Raw genomic sequence first — 25,384 nt, 5'->3', positions numbered from 1 at the left:
GTGTGTGTTTTTTGAAACTTTAAACAATTTAAAACACTTTAAATTGAATTGAAGTGTGTTAGATGCTAACAGTGCCAAATAATAACTTCCAGTTAAGCAAATGCACATATAAATGTGGATTCTTTCACCACTTTTAATCCATTTGGCCCCTACACGTATATCTGGTTTATCCACTGATTCACTAGTTCTTATTTTATTTAGCCTAGGTGTTTTGTTTGCTCCATTTACATTATTCTAGTAAAATGTGCTGTCAGCTGAAGGGAGTGTGCTGCCCTCTTTCTACTCTTTGAGGAAATGGGAGTTGCTTTAGGATGCACTTCTTCTGAATTAGTGGCGCAACATTTCCAGCAACAGCTTTATAATGCAGGAAGACTGTGAGCCTCTGGCATTACACAGTAAGCACGCAGCCAACTGCGCTCACTTTCCCACGAAATGGGTCGTAACTGAGTTGATTGGATTGTTGTTTTCAAAGGAGAAGTGGAATAAATCGCTTCAGCATGGAGTTAAAGAGGTAATCTGGAGTCTTTGAAGTTGTCTGTGTGATTTAAATCCTCAAATGTTTTGCATAAAAGTCAAGAATATTGTTTTTGCTTTCAGGAGAGTTGGTGACAGGATGTCTTTTGTCCTGCTTATTTTGTGGACTATTCCTACTATAACAGCTCTCTCTGGTACGTATAGTGGACATGTAGACAGCTTTTATGCAGTAACTCATTCTCATAATTAATCTCTTCGTGTGACGTCTGTTTCAGTTCTAAATCTTGACTGTACCCACGACTATGAAGAATTGATGTTTTGCCACTTTGAAGCGCAAAACTTCAATGAATACAATTTGACTCTCCGGAGCAACGAAGGGCATGGGTGAGGTGTTGTCTTTATTTACCTCATGTGTTTCACTGCACTGTTAAAATTGTACTTTTATTCGGTTAGTGTTGTTTGATTTAAGTGTCGATTTAGTTTTTTTTTTCATTGGCAATGTAATATTAAAAATCAAGAGAATAATATAAATATTTAGTATATTCACAACATGATGTATGTTAGGGTGAGTTGCTGTAATGTGGGACACCTAAGCTCCAGTGGGTGTAAATTATAATTTAATGAGAATAAAGTCATACTATTTTGCAGAAAAAAGTCGTAATATCCCGAAAATAAACTCATAATTTTATACGAGAAAAAAGTCGTAATATCCTGAATATAAAGTCATAACTTTACGAGGAAAAAAAGGTTGTAATATTACGAGAATAAAGTCATAACTTTACGTGGAAAAAAGTAATTTTCTCCTCCACAAAAGAGACTATTTCCCCCAGGTCCGTGTGGTTCTTTCTTCGGATAAACACAGTTTCTTGCACAATCTTTTCAAGGTCCTGATACTGATGATAATGTGGTGCTGATGTGCCAAAAGATGAAGTATTTCGTTATTTGTGAAGCGGCACGCTGCTCCATTTCCCCTCTAAAATAACACGTAAAATTACTACTTTATAATATTATGACTTTATTCTCGAAATCTCAGATGCATTTATTTTTTCCTCAATGTGGCACTAGTACTCCGTTGTAGTCTTCCTCAAACAAATAAAAGTCTATAAAACTATTGGTTAACACAAGCTTCAGTGTCATGTGATCAAAATCACATAACTCCTCAATCATAGATTAGGGTGCAGCAATCTTCAAACAGGAAGCACCCTGTGTGAAGACCACCCAAAGGTCAGTTACAGTGTTTAGACAAACTTAATGTTAAGGGTATAAATTCTTATAAATAAAACAATCCTGCTCGTTTTTTATCAGGATATGTTCATGATATGTTTGTTCATCAAAAAAGATTATAATATGGTATAAGTACACTCTATATTCATTATTTCATATACATTTTTCATTGTCCCACTTACACACTAGGAAATATGGCTTTGAAAAGTGGGACAGGAAGATTTGCTTAATTTGGGACAGCATAGATTGTGCAAAAACAATGGTTATTTATAGGGTTGTAGTCTTCTAATGCATTATTTTAGATAATTAATGCGAAGGACAAATTATATTCAATAATTGGGGATGGCTGCATTTCTGTTAAAATGGTATTTTTTGGAGGGTTTTTCTCTCATTTCTGCAGGTTGTTGTTTTATGCATTACATTATTATTATTATTCAGTCATTATCCATAATGCAGTGTGTGGTAAGCAATGGTTTTACGCAGGTTCAGGTTTTATGTGTTGGCTTCAAATAGGAATTCACAGTACAATTCACACACAATAAATGCTGCAGCTCCTCCGGACCAACAGAGGTTTCCCATGAAGTGACGGGGCTCCGCAGCGAGAAACGTTATCGTCTCCGACCGGGTGCCGGTGTCTCCCTGCGGGCGCAGTCGGGAGACAATAACGTTTCTCTTCCTGCTTCAGCCCCGGCACCGACCCGCTTTTCCTGCTTCAGCCCCAAAGGCTGAAGCAGGAAAAGCCAATACTAGGATCAGCATTGATTCATGGAGAGACCTTCGTCTGGTCAGCTAACATTACTGCCAAGCAGGTGAAATATAGAGTGATATTGTGGTTTTAGCTGACGTGTGTTGCCTCACTGTTTTGAGCGATGCTCGTTCATGTCTATGTAGAGCGAGCAAGCGCTAGCCCGACGCTGACTTTCGTTGACTTAACGGCCACACGTGTCGCTGTTAACAAGCATTTCTGAAAGTTACAAACAGTCCCTTTAAACCCACTGCATAATCTCAACCACTGTGGCAGGAGAAAACAATACACTCACTACTATAGACATGGAACAGCATGTAAGAATACAGTCATTAATATGTGGAGCAGTAATACAGTAATACAGTAATACACAGCCACGTGTGTTGTAGATAGCAGGTGCGGCGTCTTAACAAGGTAAGGTAACTAATTAACAGTAAACACACAGCCTAATCATGCTACATTTGTAAGAAGTGGCAACCACAGAATTAAATGAACTTATAACTTAAATGTCATGACTTACAGTTCTCAAGGACGCACGCAATGACGGTGATTGAGTAATTACTCTCTGAACCGTTCTCTTCTCTCTGCACTTTCCACACTCCGCTCCTCTGTCTCTCATGTGCTCGCTCTCCCCGCGATCAATCAGTGGTGCGCGGTCTCATCACTGAGAGACTGATAGGCCTTTCGTACAATGTCAAATTACTGGACATGGGATTGCACATGTAGCCTTGAGTGTTTCCTACATTAATTAAGGTGATTTAAGCCTTTTAACAGACTTTTCAGTGTCCAACACTTCGGACATAACTGTCCCACATTCATTAGGAAATACAAATATGTCTGAGACAACTTGCCGTTAGAGTACTGACATGTCTACCATTTTGTTTAAGAGTGGGATACCTGCATTTTCTTTTTTGGTTTGATTAGCACACATCCTGGAGATTTGTACTGGGTTTGGATTTAATGTATTGGCTTCATATTGCAATATATTACAGAAGTCTGAAATGCAAAAATGCCCCACATTAGACTAATTCATTTTATCTTGCATTCCACAGGGAGCCGCGTTGCATTATCAAACAGTGTGCCCCTGGACAGTGTTGCTGCTATTTCGATGAAATGATACTTGTTCTTGGGGAGAGTCATAATGTAACAGTTTGGAAAGGAGGCGATAGCATGGAGTCCAAACACATCAACATCACAGACACCAGTAGGTTGACTTTATTTTTATTTATTTTTTTTAAATGAAAGCCCATAAATTTAATCTGCAGCTGCCAGAAATACACTGATCCAGATTCAGAATAAAAGTGAATGGATGTGAAACTGCATTGAGGTTATGAAACATTCCCCTTACTTTTCTTATCTCTCTTCTTGTACAGTAAAGCCCAAAACCCCAACACTCATCTCAGTGGACAAATCCAATGGGAATTATGAAGTCAAGTGGAGGATAAACCAAAAACAAACGTCTTTCAGTGATAGTTTGATGGCTGAAGTGACTTACCATATAAAAGGAGACACTCAAGAGGTAGGAGCAAATTCATATGCACTGTAGTATCATATCATATCATATGTCTGTATAACACTGAGATCCTTTGCACTGGAGATGTAGACTTAGTCATGGGCATTTGATTATGTGAGGTTGTCGATAAGTTTCTGAACCATCTTTTTTTATAATTCTTGTTTCTCCATACCAGGAATCTAAATTGATCAAGCCGACTACACATGACGGACTGAATAACTATGAAATACCTGGTCGAGACTTGAAGCCAAGTACGACATATGTGGTCAGCGTCAAAAGCTACACAGACCTTAGTAACAAGTTCAGTGACAGTAGTGAAGAGATGGAATTCACAACCTGTAAGTGTCATCTTTTCTGTCTTTTTGTCACTTTTTATGTTTAAAGGGACAGTGTGTAGCATTTAGGGGGATCTATGTTTTCTTTAGTGTATAATCACCTGAAAATAATCGTATTTTTGTTACCATAGAATGAGCCATTTATATACATAGCAAGTGGATCCTTTCTTTACAGATGCGGCCGCCATGTGCCCTCTCCCGATTTTCTCCCGGGGTCACAATTCTCCCTTATTTCTCCCGAATTTCACACTTTTTTTCCTTTTCCTTATCTCAACCTGTTTCTGGCGCCGTACAGCGTGTATAAGCCCTGTTGTTTCCACCCGGACGGCAATAGAGCTACACCAAGTGTCGTTTCCCGGAACAAGAGAGCTGCTCGCGACCATAAATATACAGTTTATACGCTCGCGACCGACACAACGCGGTTTGAGCTGCGCAGTTTTCTTTCCTGAGAATTAAAAGTAGGCCTATTTACCATAAAAATGCTGTTGCAGTGTACTTATTATTTTTGATATTTTCATTCGTTAAAAGTCACCAGAATGCAGGAAAAAAAGTCTCTGAAACTCAAATTGAGCTCCTCCTTTTTTTTGAGGTCTCAAGGTTGGCAAGTATGTTTGGCACACGGGAGAAGATTCAGTTGGTTGCAATCTGCAAATTCACCGCTAGATGCTGCCAGATCTTACTATAGTGTATATTTCTCTCTTTGTTGCTCCACTATTATGGGCACACGCATTCCTGCACCCTAGGGACTTTTATCCACATCCTTGTTCTCTACAGCCAGATGCTCTACCCTACCATTTTCCTTTCTGCTTGATTTGTCAGCTTACTCACCGCAAGTGACTCTAAAGTCTAACTCTTCTAAAAAAAACACCTGAAATTTTACATATTTCTGCAGAACACAGGGTGTAGAGAGCTGATCCATATTTGCATCTAATTTGTCTTTAAACTGTAAATATAAATGGTACATGTTGGGAACAGATGATCTTCTGTAATAAGATACGGTCACTCAAATCAAAGGCACTTTAAAGAAGTGATAATGCCAGCAGCTGCTGATGCATTAATTATACAGTATTTACAGGTGTTGAGTTGTTTAGTGGATACTATTACACATAACACAAGCAGGGATGCGCAATTAATGGAAATTTCATCGAATCGCGATATGGCATACAGCGATTTTCAAATCACATGATTTGAAATACTTGCAATATTTGTTAAAGGCGAAATGTGTGTTAAAGTACCATTTTAAATGAAATATTGTGGCCCTGGTCTACACATCATATTCTACAGACTTAAGAAAACATCTTTGTTTGGTACAGATCCTCTGAAAAATCACAACATAATCATTTTAATATGTTTTTCAATGAAAATGAGAATTATGATGTAAAAATTATCATTCCCTATAATACCGCAATATCAGTCAAAATATTCGCAATTAGATATTTTTTCAAAATCCTTCAGCCCCAAACGATTCCTGTGTGATTCCTGAACTAACTTCATACATGTTTCTTCACAGCTGAAAACCCTGTTGTCCTGGCCTTGGTTATCATCATCAGCCTCAGTGTTGCTGCAGTCATCATCGCCGCTGCTATATACGTCTGTTATGTAAAGTAAGTCATGCAGATAAAAGATTGTCTTTGTGTTGTTTCTCTGTCAGTGAATTATACAGTATGAAAGGCTCTGCCCTTAAATACTGTAACTCCTGTGTTGTGTTTATGTGTCATGTTGGATTTTTGTTGATTTATTTGTCCATTTGATTTTAGGCTCAAAACAAAGTGGTGGGACACAGTTGCCAAATGCCCAAATCCCAAACTTCTGATTATGCATCCAAGCAAACCGGAGGTGAGTCTAAAAAACAGCAGCTTCAATTGTTGCATCTGTTTATTTGACATAATTACACATAAACAGTGTAGTTACAATCCTTAAGAATTTCACGAAATCATTCTGTTTTCCTTATAGTAGATTCAGATTGCCTTCACACGCATGAGGGATTCACAGGAAAAAATCCAGCATGTACCAACGTTTTATTTTGGAAAGCTACTCGTGCCGTTAAATCAGATTGCGGTTGCGATTTACTCTTCTATTAAAACAACATGAGTTTGTTTGGCTGCACTGTAAACAAATATAACACAGTTCTTGTGTTGTATGTGTGACAAAGTAGCTGCTCAACAGGTGTTTAAACTGCATTAAACTGCACTTGCTTGACACATGGGTGGTTTAGGGTTAGGGTTAGCCGTGGACGGCGCACATGACAGTCTTGGAAAGGGAGGAGTAAGCGGAGGGTTACTCAGTTGGTTGAAATCTGCAACATTAATGAGATTTCGCCAAATCCTACACACTGTAGCTTTAAACTTCTTCAGATACTTTCAGAAACATGAAGAAGTCAATTTGAAAATATTATTTCTGCACTCTTTATATTATTATTATTATTATTATATATGGAAAAGAACATTTCTAAATTGACCCCTTTAGCCGACATGTTTCAGATCTGTAGTTTTAAGTGTTTTTATCCTCCTTCCTGCAGCTCTTGAAGACTGTGCAACCCACCATCTCCTCTGTCTGTGTTGAGCCCATTGTTCCAGATGACACCAAACCATGGTCAGCGTGGCTGCACTAGTGCATTTCCTTCTATGTGATTATATTGGTGGTTTATTAAGTAACCCATTTCTCTGTACTCAGGTCGAAGGGGTCACTGAGCACTAGCAGTGGGTGCTTTGAGCAAAGCAGTGGATTCAGTACCGGCTCTTCCTGTCTCAGTTATGCTAATACAGAACCTGCTGACATTATAGCCGGTGTTCAGGATGCCCTTGGTAAAGCCTTCGCCAATATCAATCCGGTATCACCTTTGACCACCAATCCACTTGCAGAATCAAACAAAGGCGGCGGTTTGCTCTCCTCTCCCTACAACCCCTGTGGTGTCAGAGCTGATGAAATGAGTTCTGGATCATTTGGCTTCATCAATAAATCCTACTCCATCATCATTCCCAGCTGCCCACATCAGATTGTGACGGACAGCTCTGAGGTCCAGACGCAGGCTGAAATGCATTGTGACTCTGCATACCATCCTATTGCGGGTGACATTGAGCCCTCTGTTGACCAACAGGCACCAGCTTGTCCGCTTGTTGATTTTCCACCAATGGTTTTATCTGTTATGCCAACAGACATGTCATATCAGCAGAGCAATGCAGATTCTGGGGGATTTCCAAATGCAGAAGACTCCAGTTTGTCCTCCGTCTCTAGTGGCACCAACACAGTTGCGTCATGCGATCCTGTGACCAGAGTTGAGGCCGGGCGTGAGAGCTCTGATGAGGCGGTGCAAGGCGCGACAAAGCCACATGGGAAGACTGAAGAGGCTGATGAAAACCCCTGCTACGGCTCTGTGCCCGCAGGCTCAAGCAGCCTTCCTCCAGTGGATGACGACTACCAGCCATTTCACAACCTGGTGGAGCAGCCTGATGTTTTGTTTTCAGAGGAGAGAAGTGATGAGAAAGAGGAACATTTGAACAAATATCCAGGGGAATCGTTCACCGAGATGCCTCAGAGCTTCTTAAGCCCAGCTACCGCAAATTTCATTAACAATGTCCCGGGTGACCGGTGTCTCTCTGAGCTCCAAACACCTTTTCTCCCCTTGATCCCTGCTGACCAGTAAAAGCCATTATTAACAGACAGCGGCTATCAGTGTGTGTAGCGCAGAAATTTAGAAGAAGAGAGAGAGGGAGAGGAGGATGTAACAGACTGCGATCCATCCATCCATTATCTCTAACCAGGGTTGCAGGTGGGGGGGCTTGACATGACTGTTTCAGTCCGTCATGGGTATTTTTTGTTTGCGGCAGCGATTCAAAGACAACATATCTTTGCACCTTATAAAAACAGTTGATTTGTTTACTATGTGAATACGTTGCAACTGTGTGTGACTGCCTTTGTTGTGTAAAATCCATAAAGTTTCAAATAAAAACATTGATGTAAAATGTCTTTCTTAAACAGAATCCACTTGTTTTGGGTTTTAAATGTCTGCTTGAACAAAACAGCTGCAGTCACCTGCTCACATATCCATATCTCGCATGTCATGAAAGGTCATTTGTTTGTCACGTAGCTCAAGGGAAATGTATTCCCTAAATGTTGTATAAAGCTCAGAAGAATACACTGACAATCATGTCTAACCATCCACTCTATTGTATTAGTAAGACTTCAGTAGAATATGAGTTAATAGAAGAGTCATTTCAAAATAGCACCGTGAGCCTTTTAAGGAAAATTACATTGGAACTGACTGTACTCTGCGTCTGAAACAAGTCTGCTGTCTGGTTGAGCTGCTATTCAGGTTTGTGAAACTACTTCCTCATGGCTCTTCTCTGAAACTGCTGATCCACTTCCACAGAAACACACGTCACCTCAGGGTGCACTCGTCACAGCAGGGTGCACTGATTTCACTATAAATTCACTATATGAAAAGGAAATGTTGGCATTCTGGGAATAAGTTAAACAAATGTTACTATTAAGGCACATTTCTTAGTTGTTCAAATAAAAGATTTTTTTTTGTGATTTGGATAAATTGACCCCAAGTAGGAGCTTAACTTTTCATTATTGTGTCCAATCTTGAACACAAAAATGTCAAGTCGTATTCTATAACAACCATAGACCAGCTTCATTGGAACGTATTTTCTGTTTAAACTAGGTATCAGGGTATGACAAAATTTGAGAAGGAATATTTCAAAAGTGTAAACAATGGTATATAAAAGTTTCATTTAATGAGGCGGGTAGAGAGGTGGGACTTTTTAGAGTTAGGTATGTGAGTTGTCGGTTGGAAGTACAGATAAATTGACATGACCAATAATATAAACATGAGTAATAGCTGTCAAACAATTAAAATATTTAATCATGATTAATCAAGGTCAGTTGCACATTTTTTATCTGTTCAAAATGACCTTTAAAGGGAGATTTTTCAAGTATTTAATACTCTTATCAACATGGGAGTGGGCAGATATGCTTGCTTAATGCAAATGTATGTATATATTTATTATTGGAAATCAATTAACAACACAAAACAATGACAAATATTATCCAGAAACCCTCACAGGTACTGCATTTAGCATAAAACAATATGCTCAAATCATAACATGGCAAACTGCAGCCCAACAGGCAACAACAGCTGTCAGTGTGTCAGTGTGCTGACTTGACTATGACTTGCCCCAAACTGCATGTGATTATCATAAAGTGGGCATGTCTGTAAAGGGGAGACTCGTGGGTACCCATAGAACCCATTTTCATTCACATATCTTGAGGTCAGAGGTCAAGGGATCCCTTTGAAAATGGCCATAGCAGTTTTTCCTCACTAAAATTTAGGGCAAGTTTGGAGCGTTATTTAACCTCCGTTGCGACAAGCTAACTCACTCTAGCATTAAAAATGAATCAATTCGAAAGATCAATTGTGTAAATGCGTTAAAGAAATTAGTGGTGTTATAATTGTAGTTTACCTTGAGAATGATTTAGTACAGAATACTGTTTCAATGCCACTAAAATGAAGACGGTGTCTTACAATGGCTGTATTGTTGACAGACATAGTGAGTTATGTTGCTGTTTCAGGCTGTCATGGGTATTTTTTGTTTGCGGCAGCGATTCAAAGAAAACATATCTTTGCACCTTATAAAAACAAGTGTGATGTGGAAACTTAAAACCTCCGCTGCACATATACAAAGAATGAACTTTACCGTGAAGTAGGAGACATTTTGTGTCCAGTATTTAAACTTTTGAAATAAAAAATATTTTCATCTTCATAAATTCTGGATTTTTCAATGAGGAAGAAGGAGTAGATGTAGTTTTAAGAATTTTAAAAAGGTAAAAACTAGGACTGTCAAAGTTAAAGCGATAATTAAGTGTTAACGTAAATTCATTTTAACGCCACTAATTTCTTTAACGCAACTTGTGATTTTTAGGGTGTAGCGGGCTCAGTTTTAAAGCTAGAGTGAAGATGCTGGTATCCTATGAAACTAGAAAACCTAAGGAATCCGTTAGTATCAACACTAGTTTGTCAGGAAGTAGGTTAAACGCTCCAAACTTGGAGTCATTGACTGTAATCATTCAGTTTGACAGTAATCCCATATTCAGATTAAAAAGGCTTTTCATTCCCTCTTTGAATGACTAAATCTGAGATGTGGGTTGCTGCAGCAAAGCTGATAAACACTCAACAGTCAAATACAGCTGTTGCTCTCCTCTTTGACCATTAATGGATATAAGCTTCACTACACCTGACCATTTACAGAAGTAAAACGAACTTAATGTAGCCTATGAATAACGTGAGTATGCTGTACAAATACAACCATAGCCCAGCTTCATTGGAAGGAACTTGTGAAAGACTACCACAAATGTTATTCCTTACTGCTATACAAGATGTTTCTAAAAGCATTTGAGGTGAGAAATAGGCATTACAGTAACAGAATATGGTTTCATATTTGATCAGCGCTGCCTTGTTTGACCGTTGGATCGAAGTTCACGAGTGATTGACAGCTGCTCAGAGACAGCATGGCTCCAGCTCGGCTCTGATTGGTTGTTTTCCTCCGGTCTGTGAAATCTTGCAGATGCCATTAGGAGCACAGAGGATACCTGATTTTTTTCAGATTACTTGTCGCATTCACAACTGTCAGGATATAGTGGCTGTTTTATAAAAATAACTTTTTTTAATCATATTTGCTCAAATTCTACCCACTGCAGCTTTATGGGAAATTAGACTTTGAGAACAAAACCGTGTTTTTGTACCACACTGCTGCAAAGTTGGGCATTTTGTGTGGATACCTGGTTCAATTCTCAAACGGGGAGTAATTTCTATTAGGCTATTATTGGACAAAAACTAATTTCACACTTTTTGTTACATGGAACAGTAATTCACATTCAAAAAAGAGGCATATGGGAGATTTTCACGTTAGTAACGTTACATTATTATTATCTTCTGTGATAGCAGGCTAGTTTTTTTTGTGTTTTTGCATTGGCAAAGCATTTTGGCAAATTTTTCTTGGGCGCTACCCACATAATCAGCTGTGCTGCTCATCCCACAAATGCATGACCCTTACAAGTTGGACATCATTGTGAAGGTAAATAAACAGGCTTTCCAACGATGTAAAATACAATGCCAATTAGCATTGTTACAACAGAGAAATAACTGACCAAACACAAGTTTCCAAACTTTTTTTCCCCAGTATATTTTGTAATTGTAGGCTACATATAGATTTCCCTCTAAAAAAATAAAGAAATACACTTTTCACCCCTGTAACTCTCTTTCTCACACTTTTTCATCCACTCGGCCGCACTTATTTGTTAATAAAAGTGTAAATTGTAGTGAAACTGACTAAAACACTTTTCATACAACATTATCAGGGACAAATTGCTTATTTATATTATAATAAATACAGTTATTTAGGAATAAAAATCTTAATTTTTGTCTTAAAACCATTGTGATGTCTGATGTGCAAGCTGATCCAATCTATAGGGCACCAAAAGGACTAGCCAGCCCTGGATAGATAGATAGATGGATGGATGGATGGATGGATGGATGGATGGATGGATGGATGGACGGATAGATAGATAGATAGATAGATAGATGGATGGATGGATGGATGGACAGATAGATAGATAGATAGATAGATAGATAGATAGATAGATAGATAGATGGATAGATGGATGGATGGACGGATAGATAGATAGATAGATAGATAGATAGATAGATAGATGGATGGATGGATGGATGGATGGACGGATAGATAGATGGATAGATAGATGGATAGATAGATAGATGGATGGATGGATGGATGGATGGATGGACAGATAGATAGATAGATAGATAGATAGATAGATAGATAGATGGATGGATGGATGGATGGATGGATGGATGGATGGATGGATGGACGGACGGACGGACGGACGGACGGACGGACGGACGGACGGACGGACGGACGGACGGACGGACGGACGGACGGACGGACGGAGGGAGGGAGGGAAGGAGGGATGGATGGATGGATGGATGGATAGATAGATAGATAGATAGATAGATAGATAGATGATAGATAGATAGATAGATAGATAGATAGATAGATAGATAGATAGATAGATAGATAGATGGATAAATAGATAGATAGATAGATGATAGATAGATAGATAGATAGATGATAGATAGATAGATAGATAGATAGATAGATAGATAGATAGATGGATGGATGGATGGATGGATGGATGGATAGATAGATAGATGGATAAATAGATAGATAGATAGATGATAGATAGATAGATAGATAGATGATAGATAGATAGATAGATAGATAGATAGATGGATGGATGGATGGATGGATGGATGGATGGATAGATAGATAGATGGATAGATAGATAGATAGATAGATGGATAGATAGATAGATAGATAGATAGATAGATAGATAGATAGATAGATGGATGGAGGGATGGACGGATAGATAGATAGATGGATAGATGGATGGAGGGATGGACGGATAGATAGATAGATGGATAGATGGATAGATAGACAGTACATCCGGTAAAGGATTTTTAAAATCATATGTGTTGTAAAGCTGCAGAGGAAAGCCAGTGTGTGTGTTTTTTGAAACTTTAAACAATTTAAAACACTTTAAATTGAATTGAAGTGTGTTAGATGCTAACAGTGCCAAATAATAACTTCCAGTTAAGCAAATGCACATATAAATGTGGATTCTTTTACCACTTTTAATCCATTTGGCCCCTACACGTATATCTGGTTTATCCACTGATTCACTAATTCTTATTTTATTTAGCCTAGGTGTTTTGTTTGCTCCATTTACATTATTCTAGTAAAATGTGCTGTCAGCTGAAGGGAGTGTGCTGCCCTCTTTCTACTCTTTTGAGGAAATGGGAGTTGCTTGGGTTGCACTTCTTCTGAATTAGTGGCGCAACATTTCCAGCAACAGCTTTATAATGCAGGAAGACTGTGAGCCTCTGGCATTACGCAGTAAGCACGCAGCCAACTGCGCTCACTTTCCCACGAAATGGGTCGTAACTGAGTTGGATTGTTGTTTTCGAAGGAGAAGTGGAATAAATCGCTTCAGCATGGAGTTAAAGAGGTAATCTGGAGTCTTTGAAGATGTCTGTGTGATTTAAATCCTCAAATGTTTTGCATAAAAGTCAAGAATATTGTTTTTGCTTTCAGGAGAGTTGGTGACAGGATGTCTTTTGTCCTGCTTATTTTGTGGACTATTCCTACTATAACAGCTCTCTCTGGTACGTATAGTGGACATGTAGACAGCTTTTATGCAGTAACTCATTCTCATAATTAATCTCTTCGTGTGACATCTGTTTCAGGCCTAAATCTTGACTGTACCAACGACTATGATGAATCGATGTTTTGCCACTTTGAAGCGCAAAACTGCAATGAATACAGTTTGACTCTCTGGAGCAACGAAGGTTTTGGGTGAGGTGTTGTCTTTATTTACCTCATGTGTTTCACTGCACTGTTAAAATTGTACTTTTATTCGGTTAGTGTTGTTTGATTTAAGTGTGGATTCAGGTTTGTTTTTTCATTGGCTATGTAATATTAATAATCAAGTGAATAATATAAATATTTAGTATATTCAGAACATGTTAGGGTGAGTTGTTGTAATGTGGGACACCTAAGCTCCAGTGGGTGTAAGTCATAATTTAATGAGAATAAAGTCATACTATTTTGCGTAAACAAAAAGTCGTAATATTCCGAAAATATACTCATAACTTTATACGAGAAAAAAGGTTGTAATATTACGAGAATAAAGTCATAACTTTACCAGAAAAAAAGTAATTTTCTCCTCCACAAAAGAGACTATTTCCCCCAGGTCCGTGTGGTTCTTTCTTCGGATAAACGCAGTTTCTTGCACAATCTTTTCAAGGTCCTGATACTGATGATAATGTGGTGCTGATGTGCCAAAAGATGAAGTATTTCGTTATTTGTGAAGCGGCGCGCTGCATTTTCCTTTTTGGTTTGATTAGCACACATCCTGGAGATTTGTACTGGGTTTGGATTTAATGTATTGGCTTCATATTGCAATATATTCCAGAAGTCTGAAATGCAAAAATGCCCCACATTAGACTTATTCACTTTATCTTGTATTCCACAGGGAGCCGCGTTGCATTTTCAAAGAGTGTGCCCCTGGACAGTGTTGCTGCTCTTTCAATGAAATGATAGCTGTTCTTGGGGAGATGTATGTAACAGTTTGGAAAGGAGGTGATAGCATGGAGTCCAAAAACATCGACATCATATCCAGCAGTAGGTTGACTTTATTTTTTTTTTTTTTTAAATGAAAGCCCATAAATTTAATCTGCAGCCGCCAGAAATACATTGATCCAGATTCAGAATAAAAGTGAATGGATGTGAAACTGCATTGAGGTTATGAAACATTCCTCTTACTTTTCTTTTCTCTCTTCTTGTACAGTAAAACCCAAAACCCCAACACTCATCTCAGTGAACGAATCCAATGGGAATTTTGAAGTCAAGTGGAGGACAAACTACTACAACAAAAAAACGTCTTTCAGTGATAGTTTGATGGCTAATGTGACTTACCATATAAAAGGAGACACTCAAGAGGTAGAATCATATCATATCACATATGTCTGTATAACACTGAGATCCTTTGCACTGGAGATGTAGACTTAGTCATGGGCATTTGATTATGTGAGGTTGCCGATAAGTTTCTGAACCATCTTTTTTATAATTCTTGTTTCTCCATACCAGAAATCTATATTGATCAAGCCGACTACACATGACGGACTGAATAACTATGAAATATCTGGTCGAGACTTGATGCTAAGTACAACATATGTGGTCAGCGTCAAAAGCTACACAGACCTTAGTGACAAGTTCAGTGACAGTAGTGAAGAGATGGAATTCACAACCCGTAAGTGTCATCTTTTCTGTCTTTTTGTCACTTTTTATGTTTAAAGGGACAGTGTGTAGCATTTAGGGGGATCTATGTTTTCTTTAGTGTATAATCACCTGAAAATGATCGTGTTTTTGTTACCATAGAATGAGCCATTTATATACATAGCAAGTGGATCCTTTCTTCACAGATGCGGCCGCCATGTGCCCTCTCCCGATTTTTTCCCGGGGTCACAATTCTCCCTTATTTCTCCCGAATTTCACACTTTTTTTCCTTTTCCTTATCTCAACCTGTTTCTGGCGCTGTACAGCGTGTATAAGCCCTGTTGTTTCCACCTGGACAGCAATAGAGCTACACCAAGTGTCGTTACCCGGAACCATAGAGCTGCTCACGACCATAGATATATGGTATATACGCTCGCGACCGACACAACACGGTTTGAGCTGCTGTTTTACTCCAGCAAGGGGGAGTGCTACCAAACTGCTACACAACCACACAGCAGCTACATCTGTTATCTGCGTCATTAACATTAGCTCACAGTGTCAAAAAGAAAAATACTTCTGCTACATTGCTTTCACAAAGTTCACAGACTGTGACGTATTCTGATGTCGAAGCTCATTAGTGTTACATTTCTTTTTTGCGGGGTAATCCTTGTTTCTTGCATGACACTGACGTGAAAAACACAAAATCAGTAAACATTTCTTTTTAGAAGGGAGCAAGGCATATCACAGGTTTTGGTTTACTAAACTTGTTTGCCCTCCCCGTCTTGGATCTGACCCAGGATCTGCCTGCTATTAGTAATCTACCAGGAATGTGCTCTTGCATGTACTTACTGTACTTGGCATTGTGCTGCCAGAAGACATTGTATGGCTGCAAAAAATTGAACCAGGGTTAACTCTTTCACCGGAGGCCTTCACTTCAGGACCCATGCTGCGTAAACTCATTGGTCTCATTGAAATGAATGAGGAGGTGTTTCATCCACATTGTTAAGACAAAGGGTACAAACTCATTGCAGATAAGGATCATAACAAACAGTGCGGATCAGTCATAGTATTTTAAACTGTGTGCAGTGTTTTGGTGTCTGATAACTCTTGATCTATTAGCCAAATTGGACTCTCCTCTCTCTCGTCTTTCTCTCTGTGTTGCTCCACTATTACGGGCACACACATTCCTGCACCCTAGGGACTTCTTTCCACATCTAACTCTTCTATCACATGAACAGAAGACCTGACATTTTATATATTTCTATAGAACACAGGGTGTAGAGAGCTGATCCATATTTGCATCTAATTTGTCTTTAAACTGTAAACATTATTTATGCATTAATTATATAGTATTTACAGGTGTTGAGTTGTTTAGTGGATACTATTACACATAAGACAAGAAGGACTGCGCAATTAATTGACATTTTATCGAAATCGCGATATGGCATACAGAGATTTTACAAATCACATGATTTGAAATACTTGCAATATTTGTTAAAGGTGAAATGTGTGTCAAAGTACCATTTTCAATTAAATATTGTTACTGCAGAGATGTCCTGGTCTACACATCATATTCTACAGACTTAAGAAAACATCTTTGTTTGGTACAGATCCTCGCAAAAATCACAACATAATCATTTTAATATGTTTTTTTAATGAAAATGAGAATTATGATGTAAAAATTATCATTCCCTATAATATCACTATATCAGTCAAAATAATCGAAATTAGATATTTTTTTCTAAATCGTTCGGCCCGAAACACAAGCCTTACATAATTAATCTCTTCTTGTGACGTCTGTTTCAGGCCTAAATCTTGACTGTACCAACGACTATGAAGAATTGATGTTTTGCCAATTTGAAGGGCAAAGCTGCTCTGGATACGAGTTGGCTGTCCAGAGCACATCCATGCCTAGGTGAGGTGTTGTCTTCTTTTACCTCATGTGTTTCACTGCACTGTTAAAATTGTACTTTTATTCGGTTAGTGTTGTTTGATTTAAGTGTGGATTCAGGTTTGTTTTTTCATTGGCTATGTAATATTAATAATCAAGTGAATAATATACATATTTAGTATATTCAGAACATGATGTATGTTAGGGTGAGTTGTTGTAATGTGGGACACCTAAGCTCCAGTGGGTGTAAGTCATAATTTAATGAGAATAAAGTCATACTATTTTGCATAAACAAAAAGTCGTAATATTCCGAAAATATACTCATAACTTTATATGAGATAAAAGTTGTAATATTACGAGAATAAAGTCATAACTTTACTAGAAAAAAAGTAATTTTCTCCTCCACAAAAGAGACTATTTCCCCCAGGTCCGTGTGGTTCTTTCTTCGGATAAACACAGTTTCTTGCACAATCTTTTCAAGGTCCTGATACTGATGATAATGTGGTACTGATGTGCCAAAAGATGAAGTATTTCGTTATTTGTGAAGCGGCACGCTGCTCCATTTCCCCTCTAAAATAACACGTAAAATTACTACTTTATAATATTATGACTTTATTCTCGAAATCTCAGATGCATTTATTTTTTCCTCAATGTGGCACTAGTACTCCGTTGTAGTCTTCCTCAAACAAATAAAAGTCTATAAAACTATTGGTTAACACAAGCTTCATTGTCATGTGATCAAAATCACATAACTCCTCAATCATAGATTAGGGTGCAGCAATCTTCAAACAGGAAGCACCCTGTGTGAAGACCACCCAAAGGTCAGTTACAGTGTTTAGACAAACTTAATGTTAAGGGTATAAATTCTTATAAATAAAATAAACCTGCCAGTTTTTTATCAGGATATGTTCATGATATGTTTGTTCATCAAAAAAGATTATAATATGGTATAAGTACACTCTATATTCATTATTTCAATTACATTTTTCATTGTCCCACTTACACACTCGGAAATATGGCTTTGAAAAGTGGGACAGGATGATTTGCTTAATTTGGGACAGCATAGATTGTGCAAAAACAATGGTTATTATAGGGTTGTAGTCTTCTATTGCATTATTTAAGATAATTAAAGCGAAGGACAAATTATATTCAATAACTGGGGGTGGCTGCATCTCTGTTAAAATGGTATTTTTTGGAGTTTTTTTTTCTCATTTCTGCAGGTTGTTGTTTTTATGCATTACAGATTATTCAATCATTATCCATAATGCAGTGTGTGGTAAGCGATGGTTTTACGCAGGTTCAGGTTTTATGTGTTGCCTTCAAATAGGCCCTATGCCTGTTACGGTTGTATGTGTTCCCTGTGTAGTGAAATGAAAAAAATTAACACTTTGCAATTCACAGCAGATTCATGATTTTTTTAGCTGTGCATTTAATTATGCTTTCTTTGCATAACAGATATGATAATATAGGCTTTTTAATGTCTTTCTAATATGCCTAAATGCTAAAACTATTGTGGTCTATTGTTTGTTTGATGTTGTTCGATTCTCCATGTAATATCCACACCTATAAGCCTAGGTTTTGTAACAGCAATAACATTTTAAGATGTATGTTACTCAGGGCTAGGATAAGGGACTGTATTAGCTTGTACTGTCTGGCTGGTTCTGGTTTCAAACTTCGCCCCAGGCGGGTCTATCAAAACACGGACGCAGACTCTCCTTTAAAGGGTTTAATTAGGTTGAGCAGCAATACATAACATGGGCTTGTTGGTATATATGTGTGGTTCTGCCAAATAAAATAAAACATGTTTCAGATAACAATGCAAAGGAATTATACAATACATACATCATTTATTGATAAACTGTACGTCACTCTAAAGGCATAGTATGCAGGATTCTCCCTCCAAATTATATAGACTCATATAAAATCTCCTCTAATCATCACCTATGACTCACTAGGAGTGTGTGTCTGCAGGGGCACTGCTCACTGTTAGTAACCTAGTGTAGACTGTTTGTAACGTTTTACACGTATAAATCTACCGGGTCGGGATCCCATGCGCACTCGTAGATGCGCGCTCGCGTGTGGCCAGAGTCTCCGCTCCTCTGCCTGCTTGCCTTCACTCACACACCGCGCGCGTTCTCGCTGTCTCGCTGTCTCGCTCCACCTCTACCACCTCAGGTGAAATATAGAGTGATATTGTGGTTTTAGCTGACGTGTGTTGCCTCACTGTTTTGAGCGATGCTCGTTCATGTCTATGTAGAGCGAGCAAGCGCTAGCCCGACGCTGACTTTCGTTGACTTAACGGCCACATGTGTCGCTGTTAACAAGCATTTCTGAAAGTTACAAACAGTCCCTTTAAACCCACTGCATAATCTCAACCACTGTGGCAGGAGAAAACAATACACTCACTACTATAGACATGGAACAGCATGTAAGAATACAGTCATTAATATGTGGAGCAGTAATACAGTAATACAGTAATACACAGCCACGTGTGTTGTAGATAGCAGGTGCGGCGTCTTAACAAGGTAAGGTAACTAATTAACAGTAAACACACAGCCTAATCATGCTACATTTGTAAGAAGTGGCAACCACAGAATTAAATGAACTTATAACTTAAATGTCATGACTTACAGTTCTCAAGGACGCACGCAATGACGGTGATTGAGTAATTACTCTCTGAACCGTTCTCTTCTCTCTGCACTTTCCACACTCTGCTCCTCTGTCTCTCATGTGCTCGCTCTCCCCGCGATCAATCAGTGGTGCGCGGTCTCATCACTGAGAGACTGATAGGCCTTTCGTACAATGTCAAATTACTGGACATGGGATTGCACATGTAGCCTTGAGTGTTTCCTACATTAATTAAGGTGATTTAAGCCTTTTAACAGACTTTTCAGTGTCCAACACTTCGGACATGACTGTCCCACATTAGGAAATACAAATATGTCTGAGACAACTTGCTGTTAGAGTACTGACATGTCTACCATTTTGTTTATGAGTGGGATACCTGCATTTTCTTTTTTGGTTTGATTAGCACACATCCTGGAGATTTGTACTGGGTTTGGATTTAATGTATTGGCTTCATATTGCAATATATTCCAGAAGTCTGAAATGCAAAAATGCCCCACATTAGACTAATTCATTTTATCTTGTATTCCACAGGGAGCCGCATTGCTTTTTCAGACAGTGTGCCCCTGGACAGTGTTGCTGCTATTTCGATGAAATGATAATTGTTTTTTGGGGGAGTCCTTATGTAATAGTTTGGAAAGGAGGCGATAGCATGGAGTCCAAACACATCAACATCACAGACACCAGTAGGTTGACCTTATTTTTATTTTTTTTTTTTAAATGAAAGCCCATAAATTTAATCTGCAGCTGCCAGAAATACACTGATCCAGATTCAGAATAAAAGTGAATGGATGTGAAACTGCATTGAGGTTATGAAACATTCCCCTTACTTTTCTTATCTCTCTTCTTGTACAGTAAAGCCCAAAACCCCAACAATCATCTCAGTGAACAAATCCAATGGGAATTATGAAGTCAAGTGGAGGACAAACTACTACAACAAAAAAACGTTTTTCAGTGATAGTTTGATGGCTAAAGTGACTTACCATATAAAAGGAGACACCCAAGAGGTAGGAGCAAATTCATATGCACTGTAGTATCATATCATATCATATCATATGTCTGTATAACACTGAGATCCTTTGCACTGGAGATGTAGACTTAGTCATGGGCATTTGATTATGTGAGAGTGCTGATAAGTTTCTGAACCATCTTTTTTATAATTCTTGTTTCTCCATACCAGGAATCTAAATTGATCAAGCCGACTACACATGACGGACTGAATAACTATGAAATATCTGGTCAAGACTTGAAATCAAGTACAACATATGTGGTCAGCGTCAAAAGCTACACAGACCTTAGTAACAAGTTCAGTGACAGTAGTGAAGAGAAGGAATTCACAACCTGTAAGTGTCATCTTTTCTGTCTTTTTGTCACTTTTTATGTTTAAAGGGACAGTGTGTAGCATTTAGGGGGATCTATGTTTTCTTTAGTGTATAATCACCTGAAAATAATCGTATTTTTGTTACCACAGAATGAGCCATTTATATACATAGCAAGTGGATCCTTTCTTCACAGATGCGGCCGCCATGTGCCCTCTCCCGATTTTCTCCCGGGGTCACAATTCTCCCGTATTTCTCCCGAATTTCACACTTTTTTTCCTTTTCCTTATCTCAACCTGTTTCTGGCGCCGTACAGCGTGTATAAGCCCTGTTGTTTCCACCCGGACGGCAATAGAGCTACACCAAGTGTCGTTTCCCGGAACAAGAGAGCTGCTCGCGACCATAAATATACGGTTTATACGCTCGCGACCGACACAACACGGTTTGAGCTGCGCAGTTTTCTTTCCTGAGAATTAAAAGTAGGCCTATTTACCATAAAAATGCTGTTGCAGTGTACTTATTATTTTTAATATTTTCATTCGTTAAAAGTCACCAGAATGCAGGAAAAAAAGTCTCTGAAACTCAAATTGAGCTCCTCCTTTTTTTTGAGGTCTCAAGGTTGGCAAGTATGTTTGGCACACGGGAGAAGATTCAGTTGGTTGCAATCTGCAAATTCACCGCTAGATGCTGCCAGATCTTACTATAGTGCATATTTCTCTCTTTGTTGCTCCACTATTATGGGCACACGCATTCCTGCACCCTAGGGACTTTTATCCACATCCTTGTTCTCTACAGCCAGATGCTCTACCCTACCATTTTCCTTTCTGCTTGATTTGTCAGCCTACTCACCGCAAGTCACTCTAAAGTCCAACTCTTCTACCACGTGAACAGAACACCTGAAATTTTACATATTTCTGCAGAACACAGGGTGTAGAGAGCTGATCCATATTTGCATCTAATTTGTCTTTAAACTGTAAATATAAATGGTACATGTTGGGAACAGATGATCTTCTGTAATAAGATACGGTCACTCAAATCAAAGGCGCTTTAAAGAAGTGATAATGCCAGCAGCTGCTGATGCATTAATTATATAGTATTTACAGGTGTTGAGTTGTTTAGTGGATACTATTACACATAACACAAGCAGGGATGCGCAATTAATGGAAATTTTATCGAATCGCGATATGGCATACAGCGATTTTCAAATCACATGATTTGAAATACTTGCAATATTTGTTAAAGGCGAAATGTGTATCAAAGTACCATTTTAAATGAAATATTGTGGTCCTGGTCTACACATCATATTCTACAGACTTAAGAAAACATCTTTGTTTGGTACAGATCCTCTGAAAAATCACAACATAATCATTTTAATATGTTTTTCAATGAAAATGAGAATTATGATGTAAAAATTATCATTCCCTATAATACCGCAATATTAGTCAAAATATTCGCAATTAGATATTTTTTCAAAATCCTTCAGCCCCAAACGATTCCTGTGTGATTCCTGAACTAACTTCATACATGTTTCTTCACAGCTGTAAACCCTTTTGTCCTGGCCTTGGTTATCATCATCAACTTCATTTTTACTGCAGTCATCATCGCCGCTGCTATATACTGTTATGAAAAGTAAGTCATGCAGAGAAAAGGCTCTGCCCTTAAATACTGTAACTCCTGCGTTGTGTTTATGTGTCATGTTGGATTTTTGTTGATTTATTTGTCCATTTGATTTTAGGATCAAAACAAAGTGGTTGAACATAGTTGCCAAATGTCCAAATCCCAAACTTCTGATTATTCATCCAAGCAAACAAGAGGTGAGTCTAAAAAACAGCAGCTTCAATTGTTGCATCTGTTTATTTGACATAATTACACATAAACAGTGTAGTTACAATCCTTAAGAATTTCACGAAATCATTCTGTTTTCCTTATAGTAGATTCAGATTGCCTTCACACGCATGAGCGATTCACAGGAAAAAATACAGCATGTACCAACGTTTTATTTTGGAAAGCTACTCGTGCCGTTAAATCAGATTGCGGTTGCGATTTACTCTTCTATTAAAACAACATGAGTTTGTTTGGCTGCACTGTAAACAAATACAACACATTTCTTGTGTTGTATTTCTGAAAAAGTAGCTGCTCAACAGGTGTTTAAACTGCATTAAACTGCACTTGAAAGGGAGGAGTAAGCGGAGGGTTACTCAGTTGGTTGCAATCTGCAACATTAATGAGATTTCGCCAAATCCTACACACTGTAGCTTTAAACTTCTTCAGATACTTTCAGAAACATGAAGAAGTCAATTTGAAAATATTATTTCTGCACTGTTTATATCATTATTATTATTATTATATATGGAAAAGAACATTTCTAAATTGACCCCTTTAGCCGACATGTTTCAGATCTGTAGTTTTAAGTGTTTTTATCCTCCTTCCTGCAGCTCTTGAAGCCTTTGCAACCCATCATCTCCTCTGTCTGTGTTGAGCCCATTGTTCCAGATGACAGCAAACCATGGTCAGTGTGGCTGCACTAGTGCATTTCCTTCTATGTGATTATATTGGTGGTTTATTAAGTAACCCATTTCTCTGTACTCAGGTCGAAGGGGTCACTGAGCACTAGCAGTGGGTGCTTTGAGCAAAGCAGTGGATTCAGTACCGGCTCTTCCTGTCTCAGTAATGCTAATACAGAACCTGCTGACATTATAGCCGGTGTTCAGGATGCCCTTGGTAAAGCCTTCGCCAATATCAATCCGGTATCACCTTTGACCACCAATCCACTTGCAGAATCAAACAAAGGCGGCGGTTTGCTCTCCTCTCCCTACAACCCCTGTGGTGTCAGAGCTGATGAAATGAGTTCTGGATCATTTGGCTTCATCAATAAAACCTACTCCATCATCATTCCCAGCTGCCTACATCAGATTGTGACGGACAGCTCTGAGGTCCAGACGCAGGCTGAAATGCATTGTGACTCTGCATACCATCCTATTGCGGGTGACGTTGAGCCCTCTGTTGACCAACAGGCACCAGCTTGTCCGCTTGTTGATTTTCCACCAGTGGTTTTATCTGTTATGCCAACAGACATGTCATATCAGCAGAGCAATGCAGATTCTGGGGGATTTCCAAATGCAGAAGACTCCAGTTTGTCCTCCGTCTCTAGTGGCACCAACACAGTTGCGTCAGGCGATCCTGTGACCAGAGTTGAGGCCGGGCGTGAGAGCTCTGATGAGGCGGTGCAAGGCGCGACAAAGCCACATGGGAAGACTGAAGAGGCTGATGAAAACCCCTGCTACGGCTCTGTGCCCGCAGGCTCAAGCAGCCTTCCTCCAGTGGATGACGACTACCAGCCATTTCACAACCTGGTGGAGCAGCCTGATGTTTTGTTTTCAGAGGAGAGAAGTGATGAGAAAGAGGAACATTTGAACAAATATCCAGGGGAATCGTTCACCGAGATGCCTCAGAGCTTCTTAAGCCCAGCTACCGCAAATTTCATTAACAATGTCCCGGGTGACCGGTGTCTCTCTGAGCTCCAAACACCTTTTCTCCCCTTGATCCCTGCTGACCAGTCAAAGCCATTATTAACAGACAGCGGCTATCAGTGTGTGTAGCGCAGAAATTTAGAAGAAGAGAGAGAGGGAGAGGAGGATGTAACAGACTGCGATCCATCCATCCATTATCTCTAACCAGGGTTGCGGGTGGGGGGGCATGACATGACTGTTTCAGGCCGTCATGGGTATTTTTTGTTTGCGGCAGCAATTCAAAGACAACATATCTTTGCACCTTTTAAAAACAGTTGATTTGTTTACTATGTGATTACGTTGCAACTGTGTGTGACTGCTATATAATCCATAACTTTTGCACATAAAAACATGAATGTAAAATGTCTTTCATAAACAGAATCCACTTGTTTTGAGTTTAAATGTCTGTTTGAATAAAGCTTGAACAAAACAGCTGCAGTCACCTGCTCACATATCCATATCTCGCATGTCATGGAAGCTCATTTGTTTGTCACGTAGCTCAAGGGAAATGTATTCCCTAAATGTTGTATAAAGCTCAGAAGAATACACTGACAATCATGTCTAACCATCCACTCTATTGTATTAGTAAGACTTCAGTAGAATATGAGTTAATAGAAGAGTCATTTCAAAATAGCACCATGTACCCAGTTGGGACATTAGTGGAGCGGCTAACATCCATTTTTCAGTCAAATCGTGCTAATGGTGATACAAGCACCAAATTTGGCATGATGATTCCCGAGGGGTCATTTAGCAAATATAAACGATCGGCCACTTGAAAATCCAAGACGGGGGCCATTTTTCAAGATGGCCGCCAAATTGACCTGCCGTTAATGGTTTCTCTCATAGAAATTCATCTACTTGGTCAATTTGAGTGATCTTGGTGTCAAATTATGTGT

The 25,384-nt window shown here is 38.8% G+C and overlaps 1 protein-coding gene and 1 pseudogene across 1 annotated transcript; both read left to right on the top strand.

Annotated features, from left to right (window-relative positions):
• The first annotated feature begins 353 nt into the window (after nucleotides 1-353).
• On the top strand, nucleotides 354-7,973 carry LOC119478592 (annotated as a pseudogene).
• Nucleotides 7,974-13,333: 5,360 nt separating this feature from the next.
• LOC119474830 lies at nucleotides 13,334-24,802 on the top strand. Its single transcript, XM_037747112.1, has 10 exons — nucleotides 13,334-13,375; nucleotides 13,462-13,532; nucleotides 13,614-13,722; nucleotides 14,402-14,550; nucleotides 14,717-14,868; nucleotides 15,016-15,178; nucleotides 22,518-22,608; nucleotides 22,715-22,793; nucleotides 23,415-23,488; nucleotides 23,570-24,802. The coding sequence occupies exons 1-10, from the start codon at nucleotides 13,362-13,364 to the stop codon at nucleotides 24,576-24,578; spliced, it is 1,911 nt and encodes a 636-aa protein (XP_037603040.1). The 5' UTR covers nucleotides 13,334-13,361; the 3' UTR covers nucleotides 24,579-24,802.
• The last annotated feature ends 582 nt before the right edge of the window (nucleotides 24,803-25,384 follow it).

Source organism: Sebastes umbrosus, chromosome 2, assembly GCF_015220745.1.
Source record: "Sebastes umbrosus isolate fSebUmb1 chromosome 2, fSebUmb1.pri, whole genome shotgun sequence".
NCBI classification, from domain to species: Eukaryota; Metazoa; Chordata; class Actinopteri; order Perciformes; family Sebastidae; genus Sebastes; species Sebastes umbrosus.
This window is presented reverse-complemented; position numbering and strand designations above follow the sequence as displayed.

Coding starts and splice junctions, on each gene's coding strand:
- LOC119474830 (XM_037747112.1), top strand. Junction 13,723..14,401: donor TGGAGCAACGAAGGTTTTGG/GTGAGGTGTTGT, acceptor TGTATTCCACAG/GGAGCCGCGTTGCATTTTCA. Junction 15,179..22,517: donor AGAGATGGAATTCACAACCC/GTAAGTGTCATC, acceptor GTTTCTTCACAG/CTGTAAACCCTTTTGTCCTG.